This window comes from Myxine glutinosa, chromosome 4, assembly GCF_964187855.1.
Source record: "Myxine glutinosa chromosome 4, kmMyxGlut1.1, whole genome shotgun sequence".
NCBI classification, from domain to species: domain Eukaryota; kingdom Metazoa; phylum Chordata; class Myxini; order Myxiniformes; family Myxinidae; genus Myxine; species Myxine glutinosa.
The window spans coordinates 177,684,059-177,706,275 of record NC_136264.1 but is presented as its reverse complement, the minus strand read 5'-3'; the positions used below and the strand labels follow the sequence as shown (position 1 = coordinate 177,706,275).

At 42.6% G+C, this 22,217-nt stretch overlaps 1 protein-coding gene across 4 annotated transcripts in view; it reads right to left on the bottom strand.

Annotated features, from left to right (window-relative positions):
• Positions 1 to 273: 273 nt before the first annotated feature.
• The window catches only part of SLC25A48 (solute carrier family 25 member 48), a 137,434-nt gene continuing 115,490 nt past the window's right edge, over positions 274 to 22,217 (bottom strand). For all 4 annotated transcript variants that reach the window (XM_078776749.1, XM_068114021.2, XM_078776750.1 and 1 more), the window contains 4 exons: positions 17,220 to 17,441; positions 4,172 to 4,305; positions 1,105 to 1,251; positions 274 to 971 (listed from right to left, as the gene is read on the bottom strand). In XM_078776749.1, the coding sequence (XP_078632875.1) occupies positions 1,129 to 1,251; positions 4,172 to 4,305; positions 17,220 to 17,441 (479 nt within the window). In that variant the 3' untranslated portion in view covers positions 274 to 971; positions 1,105 to 1,128. The remainder of the gene's footprint in view (positions 972 to 1,104; positions 1,252 to 4,171; positions 4,306 to 17,219; positions 17,442 to 22,217) is intronic.

The window sequence follows — 22,217 nt, the reverse complement described above, 5'->3', positions numbered from 1 at the left end:
AGTTCTGAATCAAAAACAAAGGTTCTGTAATATTAACAGTGAAACAATGAATTGTGGAAAACAAATACTTTAGTCAATTTAAACGTATTCTTGGAGAAAATTGTGAGTTATTTTTTAAAAAGTGCAAGGGTGCCAATATATTGGCCAGAACTGTGTGTACGCCACGACCATATTAAGTCAGTTGCTGGTTGACAGTGATTGGAATTTTCCCTTGGCCTGGAATGCTCAAATCAGTATTTTACGAAGACTCATGTGAACTAATATGTGCTCAGCTTCAGCAGTCTTTTGAATTTTATTTTCAGGCAATAATATGACTGTTTCCAAGCCTTGTCTGATGACTGCTCATTTTTGTGCAAAACATGATAAAGCTGCTACAGGCATAATAACTTTTCACAAATATATGTAAGGAAGGTTTCATCGTGCAGAATGTCATCATTTTATGAAATAGAAAAATTACTGGGGGAAGGGCTACATTAGGTTTGATTGTCCATTTGGAACAAAATATGACAAAAAAATCCCAACAACCCCGATTTGGAAAGAATGGCACAAAACAATTCAATAAATTGCTCGTCAAGTTGCTGCAACTTGCATACCTTTCTGCTATTACATCTGCCAGACTGAGCAAAACACCTGAAGAAGTTCCTTATAATCTCCAACTTAGGGTTGTAAATATTTAAAACCGAATGATATATATTCAAGCCACATGATTACCTCATAATAAACATAAAGAAGAACTTTCACAAGTATATAATATATAACATTACAGAAAAGTGCCCATTATGTGCATCACTTCCTCAATTGTCCACGCTCTTGGTTTCATGGCAGCTCTGTTGACAAGAGGAAAAGCTGTGCACGAAGCACATGTCTCAAGTTCAAGTAGAAAATAAAAGTTTTCTTTCATATTCAGGATGTCTCAAAATGAAATGAGAAGTTTCTGCTTCAAGTACTCCCTGACCCTTGATAATATATCCCTAAAAGGAAAACACAGGAAACACCCTATTAATGAAACCGCATCATGCAAGATGAGGCAAGTATCATGTACTAGAATAAAGTAGGCCGCACAAGTAAATAGAACATGAAAATAAATCATTGTGCAAACAGTACCTTTGTTTATTTGGTAGGAATGCATCAGAGCTCAGCACAGGCCTGTGCAGCACGAATGGCCTTGAGGGAAAGCTCGTAGCCAAGAAACATAGCAGCGCTCATCGGAAAACCACGCACGCAGTTCACGATTGTGCCACGAAAGAACACCTGGTACAAAATGTACATCAACATAAGCAGAACACCTGGTACAAAATGTACATCAACATAAACAAAAGGTACTCGCTGAATAATCAGAACGCAATAACTCGTCATTCAATGAAAACAGTTACATTTGAGTTCCCGTACAAGGAAGTTCAATGAAGGAGGCCATGAGGCCCATACAATCCTGTGCTATGATTGTTTGTCCATGCTCTATCATTTTTAGATGCTGCGCCTCAAGCAAGGTAGCAGCACGGACCATTTTAAACAACCGACCACCCAGGTTACACCTGTCATTACACCTCCAAATCTCATGAAAGCTCAAGCATTAATTCGTTTCACACCGTCAGGTGTATTTTGAGTTTGTACAAACAAACAGCAGAGGAAGGAATTCAGGTACAGGTACCATGACAGTGACATGAGCACGAGCAGCAGTCAGTCGTAGACTTTAATCTCAACAGGTGTAGTAAAGCTCAGTAGTAGACTTAATCTCAGCAGGTGTAGTAAAGCTCAGTAGTAGACTTTAATCTCAGCAGGTGTAGTAAAGCGCAGTAGTAGACTTAATCTCAGCAGATGTAGTAAAGCGCAGTAGTAGACTTAATCTCAGCAGGTGTAGTAAAGCGCAGTAGTCGACTTTAATCTCAGCAGGTGAAGTAAAGCACAGTAGTAGACTTAATCTCAGCAGGTGTAGTAAAGCTCAGTAGTAGACTTAATCTCAGCAGGCATAGTAAAGCTCAGTAGTAGACTAATCTCAGCAGGTGTAGTAAAGCGCAGTAGTAGACTTAATCTCAGCAGGTGTAGTAAAGCTCAGTAGTAGACTTTAATCTCAGCAGGTGTAGTAAAGCGCAGTAGTAGACTTAATCTCAGCAGGTGTAGTAAAGCTCAGTAGTAGACTTAATCTCAGCAGGCATAGTAAAGCTCAGTAGTAGACTAATCTCAGCAGGTGTAGTAAAGCGCAGTAGTAGACTTAATCTCAGCAGGTGTAGTAAAGCTCAGTAGTAGACTTTAATCTCAGCAGGCATAGTAAAGCTCAGTAGTAGACTTAATCTCAGCAGGTGTACTAAAGCGCAGTAGTAGACTTAATCTCAGCAGGTGCAGTAAAGGTCAGCAGGAGACTTTAATCTCAGCAGGTGTAGTAAAGCTCAGTAGTAGACTTAATCTCAGCAGGTGTAATAAAGCGCAGTAGTAGACTTAATTTCAGCAGGTGTAGTAAAGGTCAGTAGTAGACTTAATCTCAGCAGGTGTAGTAAAGCTCAGTAGTAGACTTAATCTCAGCTGGTGTAGTAAAGGTCAGTAGTAGACTTAATCTCAGCAGGTGTAGTAAAGGTCAGTAGTAGACTTTAATCTCAGCAGGTGTAGTAAAGCACAGTTGTAGACTTAATCTCAGCAGGTGTAGTAAAGCTCAGTAGTAGACGTTAATCTCAGCAGGTAGAGTAAAGGTCAGTCGTAGACTTAATCTCAGCAGGTGTAGTAAAGCGCAGTAGTAGACTTTTATCTCAGCAGGTGTAGTAAAGCTCAGTCATAGACTTTTATCTCAGCAGGTGTAGTAAAGGTCAGTAGTAGTAGACGTTAATCTCAGCAGGTGTAGTAAAGTGCAGTAGTAGACTTTTATCTCAGCAGGTGTAATAAAGGTTAGTAGTAGTAGACGTTAATCTCAGCAGGTAGGGTAAAGCGCAGTAGTAGACGTTAATCTCAGCAGGTGTAGTAAAGCTCAGTAGTAGACTTTTATCTCAGCAGGTGTAGTAAAGGTCAGTAGTAGTAGACGTTAATCTCAGCAGGTAGAGTAAAGCGCAGTAGTAGACGTTAATCTCAGCAGGTAGAGTAAAGCGCAGTAGTAGACGTTAATCTCAGCAGGTAGAGTAAAGCGCAGTAGTAGACGTTAATCTCAGCAGGTAGAGTAAAGCGCAGTGGTAAACGTTAATCTCAGCAGGTAGCGTAAAGCGCAGTAGTAGACGTTAATCTCAGCAGGTGTAGTAAAGCGCAGTAGTAGACGTTAATCTCAGCAGGTGTGGTAAAGTACAGTAGCTCAGGCTCAAGCTCAAGTAGTAGATTTGTCCATCTCCCACTATCTTGGCCTTCTGCGCTGCTGTTGGCGTTTCCCGCCTCTCTCTGCTGTTCTGTTTGTCTTGTTGCGTCCTGACCCGTTCAGTGTACTCGTACTAGCTCTTCCCCGAGCCTCGACTATGTATACAAAAACAACAATAATAAAAGGTGATTGTCCATGGCTCAACTGATACTGTCAAAGGTACTATGTTTCATTTGTTCTGGAGTTCCGTGATGGAATGTTTTTCCAGATTGAGACTATTGAAATATGGCATTTGGAATACCAAAGGGAGACTACAATACTTTGACAAATGTAGTTTTTGTTTTTCTTTTATTTATTTATTTATTTATTTTAATTTTTGTGCTCTAAAGTCTAAACTATCTCCTTCCTGGTCAGACAAATAACGTTTGCTCATCCCACTAGCAGAATAAAATCTAAAAAATGTGTTCCTTGCCAATTTTACAGAAATATTATTGAATATTTTGTTTATAGCAATACTTAAATATCCTCAATCAAATAATGAGGTGAGAAAATATGATTAGATGACTACAAACCCCTCTTTCAAGTCCAAAATGATGAAATGACTATTAAAACTACATTAACTATTGAACTAAATACTATTAAACTGACTATTAATTAATTAATTTTAATTTGATTAATTAATTATTAATTAATTGATGATTTTTTAATTAATTAATTTATTGAATTATTAATGGAAATACTATTTCCTTTAAATGATAAACTATTGAAATTATTACAGAAATATTATTGAATATTTTGTTTATAGCAATACTTAAATATCCTCAATCAAATAATGAGGTGAGAAAATATGATTAGATGATGACAAACTCCTCTTTAAAGTCCAAATGATGAAACCATACTCACCCTGAGCCCTTCAGTGTGGTAGCTTTGGTATATACAGTGCCGAATTCCATGAAACTTCGTCTTGCCAACGCCATCCGCTTGGAGTCGGCTTTTTACAACATCCAGTGGTGTGGAAAGACCCCATGAAATGGCACCTGGAGTAACGACACGTCATCAACCTTGGAGCTCAATTTTGCAAGCCTTGCTGAAATGCCAAAACTAATAATTGGTAGAAGGAAATTTAGAACGAAAAGTTCACAAATAATTACATAATTATAGAATAAGGCCAATGCTGAAATAAAGCAAAAAAGTGAAAAATTCTCCAGAAAAATTCTGGAAAGGAATTTATGAAGACCAACAAAAAACACAAGTTGGTGAGAATGATTAAAAACGATAGACATAGAGAGGAAATGCCTCAAGTGAAAGTTAATGAAGAGAAAAAAAATATCTAAAAACACCTCGAAGAATTGACAGATTTTATAAGCCCTGGTCTGGCTAAAGGCCAACGAGTTTTGCACAAGCACTATGCTCAATCAGCCAATAAACTTTAACTGCCGAAAAATGAAGAAACAACTACCTCAAAAATATAGACTTGGAACATGACTACAGAGTGAAACAACATACAGGTAGTGGACAAAAATAATGGAAACACCAATGGGAGGTCACTTAATTGAGTGTTGGACCATTGCGTGCGGCCGATTTTGAATTCGTAATTGTATTCATCCAACCGTACGGAACTTCACATCAGGATTTAAATATTTGTTTATGCCACGAATGTTGTTAAAAGTTTATTTTTTATATTAATGTTATTTCATTTGTGATTGGAGTTATGCTGTTTGGAATGTAAAAAGAGATATCGAGTTCAAGTGAATGACGGAATGCCGTGAGGGTTTCTACTTTCTAAATGTGAATTCACGGATCGCCATATGCAGATTCGCCATTGACTGGGTATGGAAAAACGTACCCGTTTGTTTGCCAACAGGTACGTTTTTCATGGAAGTCCTTCACGAACTTGCTGTCCATGTCTGACGTGCGACTGAAGGTGCTACAGGAATGTGGAATTTATTGGTTTCCTGCTTTAGCATTCGCCGTTTCTGCATTGTCTGTTTGCTTCCGGCCTCCCACCCGTGCATAGCACGGGTACCTCACCAGTTTCCATAATAGGTTAGAGTGGTTCCTTCCCTTTGTGTTGTGGGTTAGAATGTAATACAATGCATTAGTGAGGGTTAGAGGGGTTTTTCCCCTTTTTCTTTCCATTTCCTCGGGGGTAATCGCTACATATGCGCATCGTGTTTTAGTTTGAATCGCACACCGAATCCCAACTGCCACTTGTCCTACCCATCTCTAAATCTTCCCTTTATATACATGATAAGGATCAACAACACTTACTGTAGCTTTTAGCAAACACATTTTTAGTTATGCTTTATTTTGGTTTCATTATAATTTTCACGTCAAGTTTACATGACATTAAGACATTAAACACATGGGAAGCACCCCAAACTGACAGCCCTTCAACTCGATACCCACCCCCTCATCCCAAAAACCCTGTATTACCACAACCTCATCTAACCACCCCGCAGACTCCTCTGCCGACCAAAAAGCGTGAGGAGAAAGGCACAAGGAATGGCGGTGGCAGATCGACTCTTCCCCTCCATACCTGGTTAAATAACCAAACAACGAGGCGCTAATTGGCCACTGGCGTCTCTGGGTGGGGTTATGTTAATTAGTTAGGGATTTATGGCAAATCCCCTGTATGTAAATTGCCTCTGTGATTTCTCCTCTGTTCCTTATGACCTTAAACACATGATAGACAAGCCAAGCATTTGGCATGAATTATAACATTGAATAAAATTAAATAAAAGTCTGCATCTCGTCCATTTTACTTTACTGTATATAATCGCACTCTTCATTGCTTGCAACCATTATTCTTTTGTACGTTTTTTTTTGCATTTCCCTTTTTGATGATTGTTTGCTTTTGCATCGAAGTGCTGCATAGCACCGCGTCTTCGCATTTTACCTTATTCTATAAATTATAAATTCCCTCTCGTTGAATTTCCTTTTCAATCTGTCCATGTTCGTCCATTCCCTATTGATCCAGCGCTGTTTGCACATTAGGATAGACTTGGAAGTTATAATTCCCCAATCGATTGGCTGGTATTCAAGTCTGATATGCACCAGTGGTAAGCTCGGCCACCCTAATTAAGATCCAATTAAGATAAGGTTGGTGCATAGCGGAGGACGTGTACCCCAATTGTAAAGCCACATGGCTCAGGTAAACGGTGGTCACACGGAGAACCCTGGGACCACGTGGTAGACCAATTGGCGTTCATGCTTGCCCAGCAACCTGCCGTGGCATGAAGTTATTTGTGATCAGTGGCCTCAAGCCTGGTAAGTCCGAGGGGAACTGAGGATCCCCTTCAGAGTAGACCCGAAACTCATGACTAACACTATATATATATACATATTAAAAAAAAAAAAAAAAAAAAAAAAACCACCTTTAGAGGCCATTTTTCCCCGCAAAGCGGGGGTTGGCCTTTTTCGGGAACCGTGGTTGTTGTTGTTTTTCGGTCCCCTTTTTGAAGCAATGTTTTACGGCCGGATGCCCTTCCTGACGCCAACCCTTTTTGCCGCCTTTAACAACAAACAGGGAATTACCAGTGAACTGGTACTCAATTAGCCGACCTTGGAAGGATGACAGGCTGAGTCAACCCCCCTGGCGTTAATTCAGCAATCGACCGGGATTCGAACCCAGGATCCTAGGATCCTAAGCCGGCACCCTAGCCGCTAGCCCAACACCAGGGAGTCTATATATATATACATATAGATATATATATATATACAGTGGGTATCAAAAAAAAGGTAATCCGAATTCAAGGGGTTAATATGCAACGGTTATTTATTGTGACAATTTACATGTGGTTCACTAATTAAGAGGAGATCCTCAGCTTTCCAGTGATACCTTCCATGCATCATTGCTGTCACACATGACCGAGTACATGTTCATTGAAAATGACAAGTTCAAATCACATTTTTACAAGTTTGGCTAGTCGATGCAAGTCAGGATAATTGGTGCAAAATGAACGTCAGATGTGAACTTTTCTCAGGAATGATTGGCCTTTATGCACCCACACCTTCAACATGTCCACCTCCTCTTTCAACACAAAGCTCACAGCGACGGAGCATGCCCTGAACTGCTCCTCTCACCACAGCCGGGTCATTGCGCAAAGCATCCACTTCATGTCGAATACGGCCCTGCAATTCGTCAAGATCATGGGAGGAGTTACGATCACCTTGTTCTTTACATGCCCCCAAAGGAAATAATCACATGGTGTGACATCAGGTGATCTTGGTGGCCATTCCACTGCATGGTTGAGGGCGATGACTCGGTCTCCAAAGAGTTCCCTCAGTCGATCTCAGACAGCGATACAACGATGTGCTGGGGCCCTGTTTTTGGCCCACCAGAGATATCTGAAGACACTACGAACTTGTCGCTCAAAGTTCTCCTCCAGCTGCGGTAAAACTTCATCATTGATCATCTGCAGATACCTGTTACCATTGACATTCCTTTGAAAGAAAAATGGCCCAATCACCTGACCACTTCCACAAAGTCCCAACCAAACAGTCCACTTTTGTCGATTCATGTTGGTGTCAAAATTAAATTCCGGGGGTTGTCCTGTCAGTACATATTCAAGAACATTATGGGTATTGACCTTGCCGTCCATGGCGAAAGCAGCTTCGTCGCCGATAACGAGATACAGCAGGAAATTGACATCTGCTTCGCAACGTGCTATCAACCATCTGGCAAGCACCAGCCTCCAGGCAAAATCCCCTGGCGTAAGTTGATGCCGGATGTGAATCCGATATGGATGTTGGTGGAGGTCCAGCCTTGTGATTCGGTTGAATGTTGCCTAAGGCAATCCTGTCCCATTTCGTCTTGCGCTGGTATCCCTAGGATGCTCCAAAACTTGCTGCCTTACTGCTGCAATGTTCATTTCCGATCGCCCAGTGCACCTCCTACCAGAATTCTCCTTGTTGCGGTTGAGGCTAGTGCCATGCTCTTGGTATTTTCTAACATTCGCCCAGATGGTTTTGGCTGCTGGAGGCTCCCGTTCTGGGAAACGTTCCCTGAACGCATCATGAGTTCGCTGAAAACTTCCACTTTGGTGAAAGGTTGTAACCACGAAGGTCCGCTGTTCAGTCATAAGTTGAACCATCTTTTGAATGATTCAGGCTGTCTCTAAACCCATACACTGTAGGCCCATCTTAAATACCCATCTTAAACAAAGGATGACGCATCCGATGATCACCAGACCAGCTTAACAATTTTACATAATCAACTTGGCAGTCGACAAGTAATGCGTCCATTTAAAACTATCTTGCACCGATTAGCCAAACTTGTAAAAATGCGATTTGAACTTGTCATTTTCAATGAACATGTACTCGGTCATGTGTGACACCAATGATGCATGAAAGGCATCAATGGAAAGCTGAGGATCTCCTCATAATTGGTGAACCACATGCAAATTGTCAAACTAAATAAACTTTGCATATTAACCCCTTGAATTCGGATTACTTTTTTTTTGATACGCTCTGTGTATATATATATATACACACACAGACTTGGTATTTAATATGGAATTTTTTTTTTCTTGACTTGGGTTTACTTTCTGAACTAAGTATATCAATCTGGTGAGTTTCTTTTACCCTTCGGTGATGTCTTTGTTGAAAGAACCATGTCACTGATTGTCTTTCGCAGCAAGAAGTCAATAACAGGATTATATCACAGGTGACATGACAAAATGTAAGGACAGGTACATTTGACGATTGGCTTCACAATCGGGTATATAAGGGTTGTTGCGTTCTGTATTAGTGGAAAACAACTGCTGCACATCTACAAAAGTTATTGCCGCTTCCTCTGGCGATGGTCCGTCAACTTGACAATGCTGTTTGTCATGGAGTGGTGGCTTTACGAAATTCTGGCATGAAACAACGTGCTATTGCTCGGCAGTATGGCATCACTCAAGGTCAGGTGTCAAAGATCCTGAAACGAAATGCTCAGAGGGGTGTCCCTACTCCAATACCGAGGCCAGGACGTCCACGCAGAACCACAAGGAGAGATGATCGCCAGCTGCACCGGTTAGTCTGCAATGGCCGTACCAAGTCAGCTAATCGGCTTAGGGCTGAGTAGCAGCAACTGACAAATGTGCCTGTATCCAGAAGGCTAGTCAACCAACGACTGGTTCAAGCAGGCTATCGTGCCAGGCGTCCCCTGAGAAAGCCAAGCCTGACCAGACAACACAGCCAGCGCCAATTGCAGTGGGCCAGAGAGCACCGTCAATGGCAGCCAGGACACTGGAATCACGTGACCTTCAGTGATGAGTCTAGATTTCTGGTCTATCGCCAAGATGGCCATGTCCGAGTGCACAGACAAGTGCATGAAGCCCACAACGAAGATTGTATTGTGCCAAGAGTCCAAGCTGGAGGTGGTGGGGTGACCGTTTGGGCTGCTTTTCATGCAGGGGGCAAAACTGACCTAGTTGTTCTGAATGGAAACCTGAACCAGTTCAAGTACAGGGCCATTCTGGAAGAAACATTGCTTCCATTTGCTCGTGCAGCCTTTCGAGGAAACTTTGTCTTCCAAGATGACAATGCACGGCCTCATCGTGCTCGCATGATCCAACACTTTCTTGCTGACCGTGGTGTAGAGCATATGGAGTGGCCTGCCATGTCCCCGGATATGAATCCGAAAGAGAACTTGTGGGCAGAATTAACGCGTCAAATCGACAACTTGGACCAGCAGCCAACCTCTGTGCATGAATTGCAGCAGACTATTGTCACTGCATGGCAAGCGATTCCTGTCCAAACTTTGGCAAATCTCGTGAACAGCATGCCTCGACGTGTACGTGCTCCTCTGAATGCTCATGGGGGTTACACGAAGTACTGAACTGTAATTTTACTGTCCGTAATCCCAGTCATAATTTAGCTTTTGTTTTTGTTGAAAACAAACTTGGCTAATGTGCAAAATAAATAGATACTCTGGAAAACGTACAGAAGTTTAACACAGTACTGTCCGTGAATTGAGTTCGATATCAGTTTACATCACTTTCAAGGATCAATTTATTTGCTTCGAAATGTCAAATGTGGTTTTTGTTTCTTTTAAAGGTCACATTATCAAAATCTAGAATAATTTCAACATAATTCCAATAAACTTTTGGTTCTAAGTCATCTTGAAAAGTAAGTTCACCCCCACAAAAAAAATATTCCATATTAAATGCCAAGTCTGTATATATATACTGCAGGGGGCTGCAAAAGTAGGTATACAGTAATGAAAAACAAAATGTGCGCACAAAACGTATTTTATTGATTATACAAGCATATCAATAATAACATATCAATAATAAACATATCAATAATAAACATATTAATCACTCAAATGTTCAAACTGTTTGCCCCCGGCATTCACACACTCCACTAGTCGAGTGTGGACACCCATGCACACTCTGGCACAAAGGTCTTTATCAGCATCAATTTCCTGGCAAGCCTCCCGTATGAACTGAATCATGGCATCAACAGAACGTGGCTTGCGTGCGAAATTCACGAGCCTCGATTCAGTATACAAAAAAAACCCCCAAAAAACCCTGTCTTTTACATATCCCCAGAAAAAGAAATCCATAGGGGTGAGATCCGGCGAACGTGGTGGCCAGTCAACGGCTCCCCGACGTCCAGTCCACCTGCTGGGAAATTCTTTGTCAAGTAGCGCACGCACAGTGAGTGCGAAGTGCGGTGGCGCCCCATCCTGCTGAAAGTAGAAGTCGTCCTGCTGCTGTTTTTCGCGTATCTGTGGTATGATTGTATCCATCAGCATGTTCAGATACACGTGTTGATCGACAGTCCTGTGCAGAATGATAGGTCCAACGACACCTTTGCAGGACAGGCCAGCCCACACTGTCACCCCAGGTTGATTGAGCTGTTGCTCAATTGTGACTTTAGGGTTTTCAGTTGCGTAGTACACACAATTGTGCCGATTAACGGCACCCGATAGCTTAAAGTTTGCTTCATCGGACCACACGATTTTGCGCAGAATGCTGTCACCCTCTCGTTCCTCGTTCAGGATGGCTTCGCAAAATTGTAAACGCCGATCCGAGTCATCCTCTAATAAACCATGTATCAATCGTGGCACGTACATTTTCAGTCCTGCACGGTGCATCAAACGACCCAACGATCTGCGTTCAATACCCAATTCAGATGACGCCGTGTTTTTCGATTTCTGAGGGCTCTGGGTAAATGCCAGGGCGACTTGCATTGCATTCTCTGGCGTTGTCACGGTGACTGGTCGACCACTCTTCGGCGAGTTGTGGATGGACCCCGTCCTCTCAAATTTGTCACGTATCCGGTAAATCGTGAGTCTCGTTGGTGGAGGCGATGCAAATGTTTCTCGCCACTGCCCTCGCACATGTTCACTATTCTTTGTCTTCCAGTACTGTTTCAAAATCCATTTGCGCTCCTCATCTGTTGAATTACCAGCCATCGTTAAATTTCCACTTCACCTGCAAATAATAGATGTATTATAGGAAAAATTACGAAAATAAAAATATTAAAAATGGTAATAATGATTTTAATGAATTAAATGAATTCTAGTATTAAATGAATCCTAGCACCACTATTATAATACCGGTAATACTGGTATAATCCTTACTGTATACCTACTTTTGCAGCCCCCTGTATATATTTATTTATTATGAAACAGGAGTATCTGTCCGTCCATCCTAAAACTACTCCCTCATTTTTCGGGCTAGCCCTGCCAAACCTTCTGTGGAATGTTTTGGGCTCCCAGTGGATGTTGTAAGGTAGGTAGGAGGTTTCATAAATTCCTCAATAGAATTATGATTTTGAAATTGGCTCAATTACGGACCTGTTCCCGACTCCCGAAGTGAACAGTTGACAACAATGAGCTGGTTTGATGATATCTCAATAAAATCGTGATTTAATATAGTATTTTGTTATAGTATTAATGTATGATTGGAGTTATGCTGTTTGGAATTAAAATAGAGATATTGAGTTTAAATATGAATAAGGAAATGACGTGAGGGTTTCTACTTTCTAACAGTGACATTCACAGATTCATCATATGCAGATTCGTCATTGACTGGGGATAGAAACATTCAGACAGGGTACGTTTTTTGCCCAAGTCATTCACGAACTGGCTGTCCATGCCTGATGTTTGACTGAAGGTGGCACAGGAATGTGGAATTTATTGGTTCCATGGGTTAGCATTCACGGTTTTTTGCCCAAGTCATTCACGAACTGGCTGTCCATGCCTGACATTCGATTGACGGTGGCACAAGAATGTGGAATTTATTGGTTCCATGGCTTAGGATTCACCGTTTCCTCATCGTTTCTTTGCTTGTGGCTTCCCACCAGTGCATAGCATGGGTACCTCGCTCGTATATATATTTACGAAACCGTGGTTCAGGGGTTACCACGAGGGGGTTTCTCAGACCTGCTCCATGACCTCCAGACCTGAGGCCACGAGGCCACGAGGCCAAAGATAGCTCCGTGGCCAGACTGGTTATTAAGCAACCACAGACGCCAGCTGGGATAATTGTGTCTCACAGGGTCCCCTTGCTTTTATGTAGTGTTACCTGTTGGTGACCCATTGACCTCAGCTAAGGATATTGTCCTCAGTATTCATCCATCTTTCAACTAATACTATGGCTGAGCGAACCATGGGTATATGCTGGCTAACCACTTCTGAAGTGAAAGAGTGGGGCAAAATTCCTATCTGACCACCTGGTGTTGGCTTAGTGGTTAGGGTGCCGGCTTGGAATCCTAGGATCCTGGGTTCGAATCCCGGTCGATCGCTGAATTAACGCCAGGGGAGTTGACTCAGCCTGTCATCCTTCCAAGGTCGGCAAATTGAGTACCAGCTTGCTGGGATGAATGATCACGGTGTGTACCCAGATTCAGAATAGGCACACTGTATCCCTGCGCATCGTAAGAGCGTGACCAAGGGTTGGCGTCAGGAAGGGCATCCGGCCATAAAAACATTGCCTCAAACAGGGAACCATGATTGTCATGGGGCCCGCAAGGCTAACCCCCGCTCTAGCAGGGAAAATGGCCTTAAAACGATCATTCTATACTACTACATAGACACTATGTCGGATCAATGAAAGAAAGGACATGGACAAGGCAGATTGGAAAGGAAACTATTTATTTACACATACACAAGCAGACAATCATCCAGCAAGGATTCACCAGCAAGCCATTGCCATCTTTGTTTACACAGGCAGACAATCATCAAGCACATATTTACAAGCAAAAGGTAAAAGGAAATCCCGAAATTGGACGTGCAAAATACCCGGGTGTGGATCAGACAGACAAGCTGTTCACTTTTGTGCTCAGAACATCTTACAGAACACTGTAATGTAACAACAGACATGGCTAGATCTTGTGGTTATCCACCATGATCGAGTGAAGATGCCATCCCCATGTTAAAGTGGAAGATACTGTCATCGTTCGAAACTACAACACCATCTCTACCGAGCTGCCAGCACATGTACACGGGCGATTTGAGCGGTGAATCGAACACCTGTGTTGGCCTGCCGGCGACCGATCTCACCTCGCCATCACTCCAAACCTCCCCTCCCCCACCACCCCTACACTGGGGTGGGACATCGACAGGGCACGGACACAGCACGGACAAGAAATGGCACAGCATGACCACAGACACAAATGGCGTCCTGGGAAAGTATGAAAAGGAACGATCCTGCCATATATCAGCCTGCAAAAGTGGGACAAAGCATTCGTTCCCCATTTTGTCGGCAGTGTCTGAGTTTGTCAGGGCAGTGTCCGCATCCGTGTCGTGTCCAAGTGTGTCTGTGCAATGTCCGTGCTGCGTCCATGCTGCATCGTGTCCATGCTGTGTTGTGTCCGTGCTGCGTCATGTCATATTTCTTCTGGAGTAATATAACTGATAAATTAATAGAAAATCCCTGATAAACCGTCAATTGAGTGGAAAAACAAAATGTACCAATCTGTAGTGAAGATGTGATTGCCATTTTCATCTACACTACTAACACATTTACACTTTCATCCATTGTCGCCTTGTTCTTCTGAATCGCTCGAATAGGCAAAGGGCCATAATTCCCATGAATGCGATTCCATCACTAATCTCGTCTCCAATAGCTTCTTCACACTCCCACTGATCAGTCTCAATACACTGAGAACCTTCAGAGTTGCCAATGACGGTGAAATCGGCATCGGAATCCAAGCCCCACATACACTGTTTCTCTACGTAAACCGCCATTAGGATCACGGTGAGTTATGAGTATGACACAATTTTTTCAGAATTTTTTTTTTGTGTGTGTTTGGGTTCCTCTTAAAGGCCATTCAATCCGTACAAAACCCAAGGAGTTTATTTCACCACTGGTGAACAAGTTTGTAATTAAAGTGTTTGCATGTTCCCTGTTCACCCTCCCCTCTTCCTTCAATAGACACTTGAATGAACTGGGTTTCGTTTGAGTTTTTCCCGAGTCACCACGACTAAAAAGCCAAATAGGCTTACAAGTCCTATAAAGGACAGATTTGGCAGGACAATTAGTGTTCGAGACCAAACCCCTCCCACATTGAGCACAACAAACTGCTCTAAGTCGCCATTTTGAGTGGCTCAATTGGAGGAGGAATCCTGCCTGTCGCTTGATCGACTTTGGACGAATCAAATTGAGCTAGGTAATGGTGTGATTAGGCCCTCAATCCGGCTCGGTGCGTCTTGTTCTGATTGGCCGACACAACCGCTGTAACAATATCATAGAAAGTAGTGATGCTAATGTGTCTCAAATTAACGTTACACACAAGGCTGTATTGGCCAACAAACAAATTGGAAGACAAATGCAAGTTCATCTCCATTGTGCTACAGAGAAAGCATCTGAATAGCTTAAACAAAAAGCTTACATTCGAAAAGGAAAGTCACCTAATACAGTATAGTAAATGACAACCAACACGAGCATTGCCGTATAATAAACAAGAATGACCACACTGTAGTCACAAACTGCGACAACATCCGGTATCGCGCCGATTGGGAAACTCGCATTGAAAGCAATCTTAAAATATTACCTCGACACATCTTATCCAATGTTACCATCCGCACGGTTATATCAGAAAAAGCCGATTTGTGACACAGTTACGGATTGCTTAACCCCAATATAGGTCTGTTCAAAAATTATGTAACACTTGTTTTTAAATAATTTGCATAACGTAAATCGTAATGCTAGATTATGTAACGTAACACTTGATTACATAGTCATAGCATAATGCTTGATTACCGTGCATTCTGATGGGCTTGACTAAACCTTAATATCATTCAATATATGATTAGATTTTTCAGGGTACCTCATCGTGAATAACACTCGACCGAAACAAAGCCAATGGAAACAAACCCGGGCAGTGTATAATCAGCAGAGGCCAACAGGCCTCATGTCTTAGGCCCACCCAAAAACCAAGATGGCGGCCATATCAGTTTGGCTCGGTGCTATGGTGGGTGGAGTCAAGCAACAAATGTGGGTGTGGTCCGGCAACTGTCTGACCAATGGGTGCACATTTCAAAAATAGACCCCCCCCCGCCCCCCCCCCACCCCCAACAAGAACAACGACGACAACAAAAAAGTCTTGTCGATCTGCAACATGTTGCAGGTCAAAATAATGAAATTAGTCGCTAAGTGAAGTATTGGCAAACAGAATAACAAAATAATACTTGTCTACTTTTTAGGAATGAATAAATCACAACTGAATGAAACAAAGTACATATATTTTTACACTAAGGTCGTCTTATCTTGACATGCCACAGAATAATATTTGCTTATTATTGACAAAATAAGTGAGGACCTCCTGTATTCTTAACTTGTGTTACGTGCTCCTCCCCGACCCCCTGGTCACGGTGTACCTCCGAGCCCCGAGAAGAGTCACCGCAGAAAAATGTGTTATTCTGTATGTCAAAGATCAATGGTGAAGCCACACCAATTGTTACTCACAAACAAATATTGTATTAAGATCACGCAAGAATAACTATACAACAATAATATGAATCAAAAGTTAAAGTACAATCAATATTCTATAATGGTACCATCAGTGTTATAATATATAACTCACTGTGCTCCAAGTGAGTGAAACCAGAACATCCCCAATGTCTCTTATTCCCGGCTTCAAGCCACAGTTGATTCGCTCCAGCGATCGCCAGAACGATGTCCAATCGAGACCAGAATCCCGTGCGGATGGCAAGAACAGTCACACAGCCGAAGCTGTACAAAGGCGCCCTAAAGGCGACTGGGAAATCCAAAGGCGCCCTACAGGCGACTGAGAGATCACACCCTCGGGTATGGACGAATTAGCCTTCAAAAAGCCACGTCACAGACACGCCCCAGATCGACGTCTGAATGCGGTGAAAATGTTCAAAAAGAAACGAAACTGCGAGCAAAGCACAAGTCCTGCGCAAGTCAAAATGGCCGACGGCCTGGTCTCGTGGCGCACCAGCACGGCGATGATTCTCTCCTGAATCGATAGCAAAACCTGACACGCAGGATAATCGGTCACAGCGATGACAACTCGGTCGCAGGAATTCCTTTCCCGGAAACCCGAAAGGTCGCTAGTGACTCTTGCTCGCCAACGTTCGCTTCAGAACCCGGAGCAACTCGGCTTTCTTGTCAGACCTCTCTCGCTCCGCCTTCTTTTTTTTCTCCGTCCGCTTCGTCATCGTCCGGTTCCGGTTTCATTTAAAACATTAACCTTTTTACCTTTTGACAACAATAACCGTCATTTCCCTCAAACCACAATAATAATAATACATGGAACCAGAAATGTTTCAAGTGGATGAAAACCACAACAACGGAAGTGATGAATCTGTAACACTTGAAAGAGCAGAAGTTCTGGCATTTAAATCAGAAATTTACAGTTAAAACAAAATGGAATGGCCTTACGATCATCTTTGCAAACCTACTTCCTCGTTTACCAAACTCACACTCTTTAGATGGACATATGCATCGTAATACTTGACATAAGTGCCAGGCTACAAACTTACCGGACACTCCACCAGAAAGCCAGATGATGGCAGGGTGTGGGCCTTGCTTGCCTTGTGGTGTCAGGTTCTGGCATAGCAACATGTATGGAACGAAGTATGTGCAGTACCCTGGGATGTCACGCAAGAGCATCGCGCCTCCCCCACGGTACACACCAAGTAAACCGCCCTGTTGCAGTGTGGTCAAGAAACAGTGCAAAGGTCCACGGAAGGTACCCTGCCTACCTAGAAAGACGAATGGGCAATTAAGGTGGAGGATAGTAGTGGAGAAGCCAAACAGAAATATTGGAAAGAAATATGTGAAAAGAATATGTGAAGAAAAGAAGAGATGCAGCATGGGTAAAAGTGAAAAAATATATAAAGAGGTGGAAATGTCACAATAATGATTACAGGGACGACATATTTGCGGCATTCACAAATGAGGTACAATAATCCAAGACATACCAATGTTTCTTGGACTGTTGTATGTTCTGCGATACTGTGTTAAATATTTATGGCTATTACCGGTACACTGATGAAGGAAACACTGACTTTTTTAAACCAAAACAAATATCAAAGACTTGTGTTAAAGTTTAACGATAGATGTCATACGATATGGCTTACAGAGTGCTGACAATGACAATGCAGACAAAGACTCATGTACAAGGTGGAAATATAGGTGAGGAGGATAGTACATAAAACAGAGATGAGCCTCCATGTTGATGAACCACAAAAAAAACCCCCCAAAAACAAGGAAAGACTAACATTGTGAGATGGCTTGAAGGAAGAGAGACGAGGTGAACAAAGTAAGGGCCTGGTATGTTGGACTAATGAAGTCTCAAGTAGTGAATGCATTAGCCAATGAATGTGTGGTACTTTATAGGGCTAAGGATGAGCAGAGAGGATATCAGACAGAAGATGGGAGACCATATGAGTGGCCACCAACTTTACTATGGTAAAAGAGGATAAGACCTTCAGCCTCAACCTCTTGTCAGATAACGCCATTGCTTTCTGTTGACACAATGTGAGAAGCGTTCAAATTGCAACTCACCTTGCATACCACCAAAGGAATATTGACCCAGCAATGAGTCCTCAGAAATATATGAAGAAGATTTCTAATAGCTAACAGTGACATAGTGTAGTTTTGTTTAACCATATTATGAGGTAGCTACTGAAACCCGCTCAAGAGCTCGACCAATATGGCACTTTCGAAATGACATAATCCGTTCCAAAATGCTCGGTGTGCATGTGCAGAAACCCCAGGAAACTGAAGAGTTCGGAGTTAGATAAAATTTTCGGAGTTAGATTATGTGTCTGGGATAAAGATTGTTACTTGAATGGCTCACAAAGCTTCTAAAAGAAGCCGAAAATACTTGGAAAAGTACCCGTGAGAAAGGGCTTGCCTCTGCACAACGAATGGGCACCTACTGGTTCTGCAAACTCCTGACCATGAGAGTCGGTGCAAGGCCCGAGTAGAGGGACGTGTGCTACACAACCCCCGACGGATCGCTACCAGTGAATGGACTGTGTACCTAGATCAGGTTCTTCTGAACATTGATGGGAAGGACATATCTGGGGCTTGTTTATGTACAGGGTAAGTTTAAAATCATGATATTTACGACTAACACGAAATGGCACGAACCCGACACCTCTCAATGATGAAGGATATTTCTCATATTCCTATATTTCCATGTGTCCAATTTGTATTCAGGAACAACAATGATTGTTAACCACTTTGAAATTGCCACGATTTCGTTTCAATGCTGAAGATCATGTTTGAAAGACTATCTGAATTACACAATTCGCACCAGCATCGGTAGGTTAAAAGTGATGGGTGAGCAGAACCGACTCAGTGTAAACACACAAACACACACAACGCATGCACAAAAGGACTCATTTGCATCCATAAGTCATTTCAAAAGTTGCGTATTACCAATCGCCAGTGGAATTGTGGATGTTTTCAATCTCTCACAATGAAGTTTGATTAGGCATTCAGAAGTGTAGCATTTGGGAGCAGAAGGGACTAGTACCGTTAATACTAAATTGCCATAATTTTTATTTGTGTCCTTGAAATCCACCCCTGCAGATGGCTCTATTGTTAAAGAAGGGAAGTGGGAGGTTGTGTGGACCACCCGTATGGTTTATGGCAGGAACGTCTTGTGATTCAGTATTCCTGTGGCAATAACTAATGTGGCACATGGTTCATAGTCCCACAATAGTGGTCTATTTTGATATAAGACATAAAATGAGGGGTGGTTTGTATCCAACTATATTAAATTAAGCAATTGTATGTATGTATATGTATGTATGTATATGTATGTATGTATTGTCGTGTGGTAGCCTCAATTAACACTGAAAGAACCACGGAAGGCAAACGAGCGTTAATGGAGGCGTTTTGAATCCAACTATATGGCGGATTATACCAGAGGAGGAAGAAGAGTACCGCCTTCCCTGGACGGGTCTCGCCGACGTCTTCACCCTGCAAAAATAACTCAAACGAAAACGGATTTACAAATGTACAGAAAATAACGAAAGGATTTATTAAAACGGAAAGCCGGGACAAAGAAAAACGCGACGATAAACTAAATTCCTAAATGGAGCGCTCCCTCACCAGACTTAGAAACACAGACACAGGGGAATATAAAAAAGAACTGGAAAATAAATTATGTGTGTGTGTGCACTTAGCTCAATCAGCTTGAAGCTCGTCAGGAATAGTGTCGGCCCGAAACTCGCCGTCCGGACGCTGTGGTGTTCTTGGCGGGAAGAAGGCTGCAGTCCGCTCATTCGTGCCTTGCTAGGCCTTGCCGGGCATCTTGCTCACCCTGGCCTCGTCACGCTGCAGCAACAAGCCGCGCCAGTCCACGCATCGTCCGCTCAGAGAACCACAGTTCCCGGGCTGCGGGCTCTTCCCGTTGCCTCTGCACATCTCCTGGTAGCATCTTCGACACGGTCGGTCCAAGCACAAGAGCGCGAAAGAGAAGAACAAGGGACAAGAGCGACAATGGAGCAAGAGAGAGGAAGGCAAGAGTGAAGGCAAGGAGCAGAGAGAAAATGTCTGTCTGAGAGTTCTTTTAACGTTGGCTTGTGACGTCATCAGCGCTTCTCCACCAATGCCCGCAGGCCACCACCACGTCATCCAGATCTCCACCAGTCAGCGCGCCGCTTCTTGCTCGCCCTTCTTTCACCAATCGATGAGTGCCTTCTTGCTCCGCCCTGGCCAATCAGCGAGTCCCTTCTTACCCTGGCCTTCCTTTTGGTCAACTCCCACCCAATCACTGTCCTTCTGGGCGTGGCTCTCTGCCTGCCCGAGCATGTGTGCCTGCCAGGTGGGATTGTCAGCCCCAGTGCCCGATGCCTGGCTTCCGGTTGGTTTTATTGTTATTATGGTTTAATTAATGGGCATTTCCTCACTAGTGTCTATGGTGCGGTGCCAAAAGAGATGAAGGATAAATCACCAAGGGTAAGACGTACAAGGGAAATTTATCCTTATTCCCTAAGTTAGTTAACATGTCCTGCCCCCTCATGACGGGGACAGATATACAACTTATCCGACATCCGGGCTAAACAGATCCTCGACTTATTACATGGTGGTGGTTCTTCTTCTTCACGACAGTCGGAGCATGATACCTACACAAATCTACCTGACTCTACATATCACTACCCCACAGACATAACAGTATGTATGTATGTATGTATGTATGTATGTATGTATGTATGTATGTGTCTGTTTGTTATGTGTGTGTGTCTGTGTATGTGTCCGTGAGTGCGTCCATGAGTGTGTCCGTGAGTGTGTCCATGAGTATGTTTGTGTGTGGGGGGGCGGAGGGAAAGCGGTGGGTGGGGAACAAGGGGAGTCAGTTTACTATATGGCTGCTCTTCTGGGGGGAAGGTCTGCTATAAAGGGGGACATCCACCCTCAATAAAAAGACATAGAGGAAAAAAATAGGGAATTTTTCAGCAAATGTCAATGGTAAAAGACTTACCATGTGGTATTTAATCCCTTGGATAATCTACTAAATTGTAGGATTTCTGGGGGGTGGGGATCTTGGGAGAGGGAAGCAGATTTTGGAAATTTGGCATGTGGTCGTGGGAAATGGAGTGGGAAAGTAAGTGTGGCAATAACTGGAAATACAAGCATAGAATGCTTTGGTAACATCTTATTTTAAACCCTTCCACCTATTGTCCAGATATGTCACCATGCCATTTCCATTTATTCAGACTAATTAAGGAGCACATTGTTAGCATAAAGATTGATCAAAGTGATTAATATGTGACGATAGATTTAAATAAATGATTACATAAACATCCTAAAGGTTCTGTGCTCCTTCCTCTGAGGACAAATGTGTACATGGAGCAGCGAAGTACCATCAACAATAGCTTCACTTTCACCAACTTTACTTTGTTTTAACTTTTTATCGAATTAAAAAAAGAACAGGTAAAACTTAAAACATTATTATTCTACTTCCTTGGAGCCACTTTGGTCATGATGAGAGTTTACAGGAGACTCATCAATGTTTGTGTTGTCCCTCGGATGGACATTGAAATTGGCGTCCCGTGTCCACCGGCATTAGTTGGTGGATGTTGAAGATCCTAGTTTATTTCGCGAAGAATCGCCGAGCTATCGCCGGCACCCTCTACCCAAATCCCTGCTATGACCTCCTGAGCTAAAGTGGCGACCCTACCAGGGTGGAGCCCAGTAACTGCTTCATCAGCACCAACATTCTGCATATGGCATGGCAGATAATGATGATGATATGATATGATAAGATACGATGATGATGATATGATATGATATGATGATGATGGATGATGATGATATGATGATGATATGATATGATGATGCTGATATGATCATGATATGATAGGATAGGATAGGATGATGATATGATGATATGATGATGATGATGATATGATGACGATATGATGATATAATATGATATGATGATGCTGATATTATCATGATATGATAGGATAGGATATGATGATGATATGATGCTATGATATGATATGATGATGATCTGA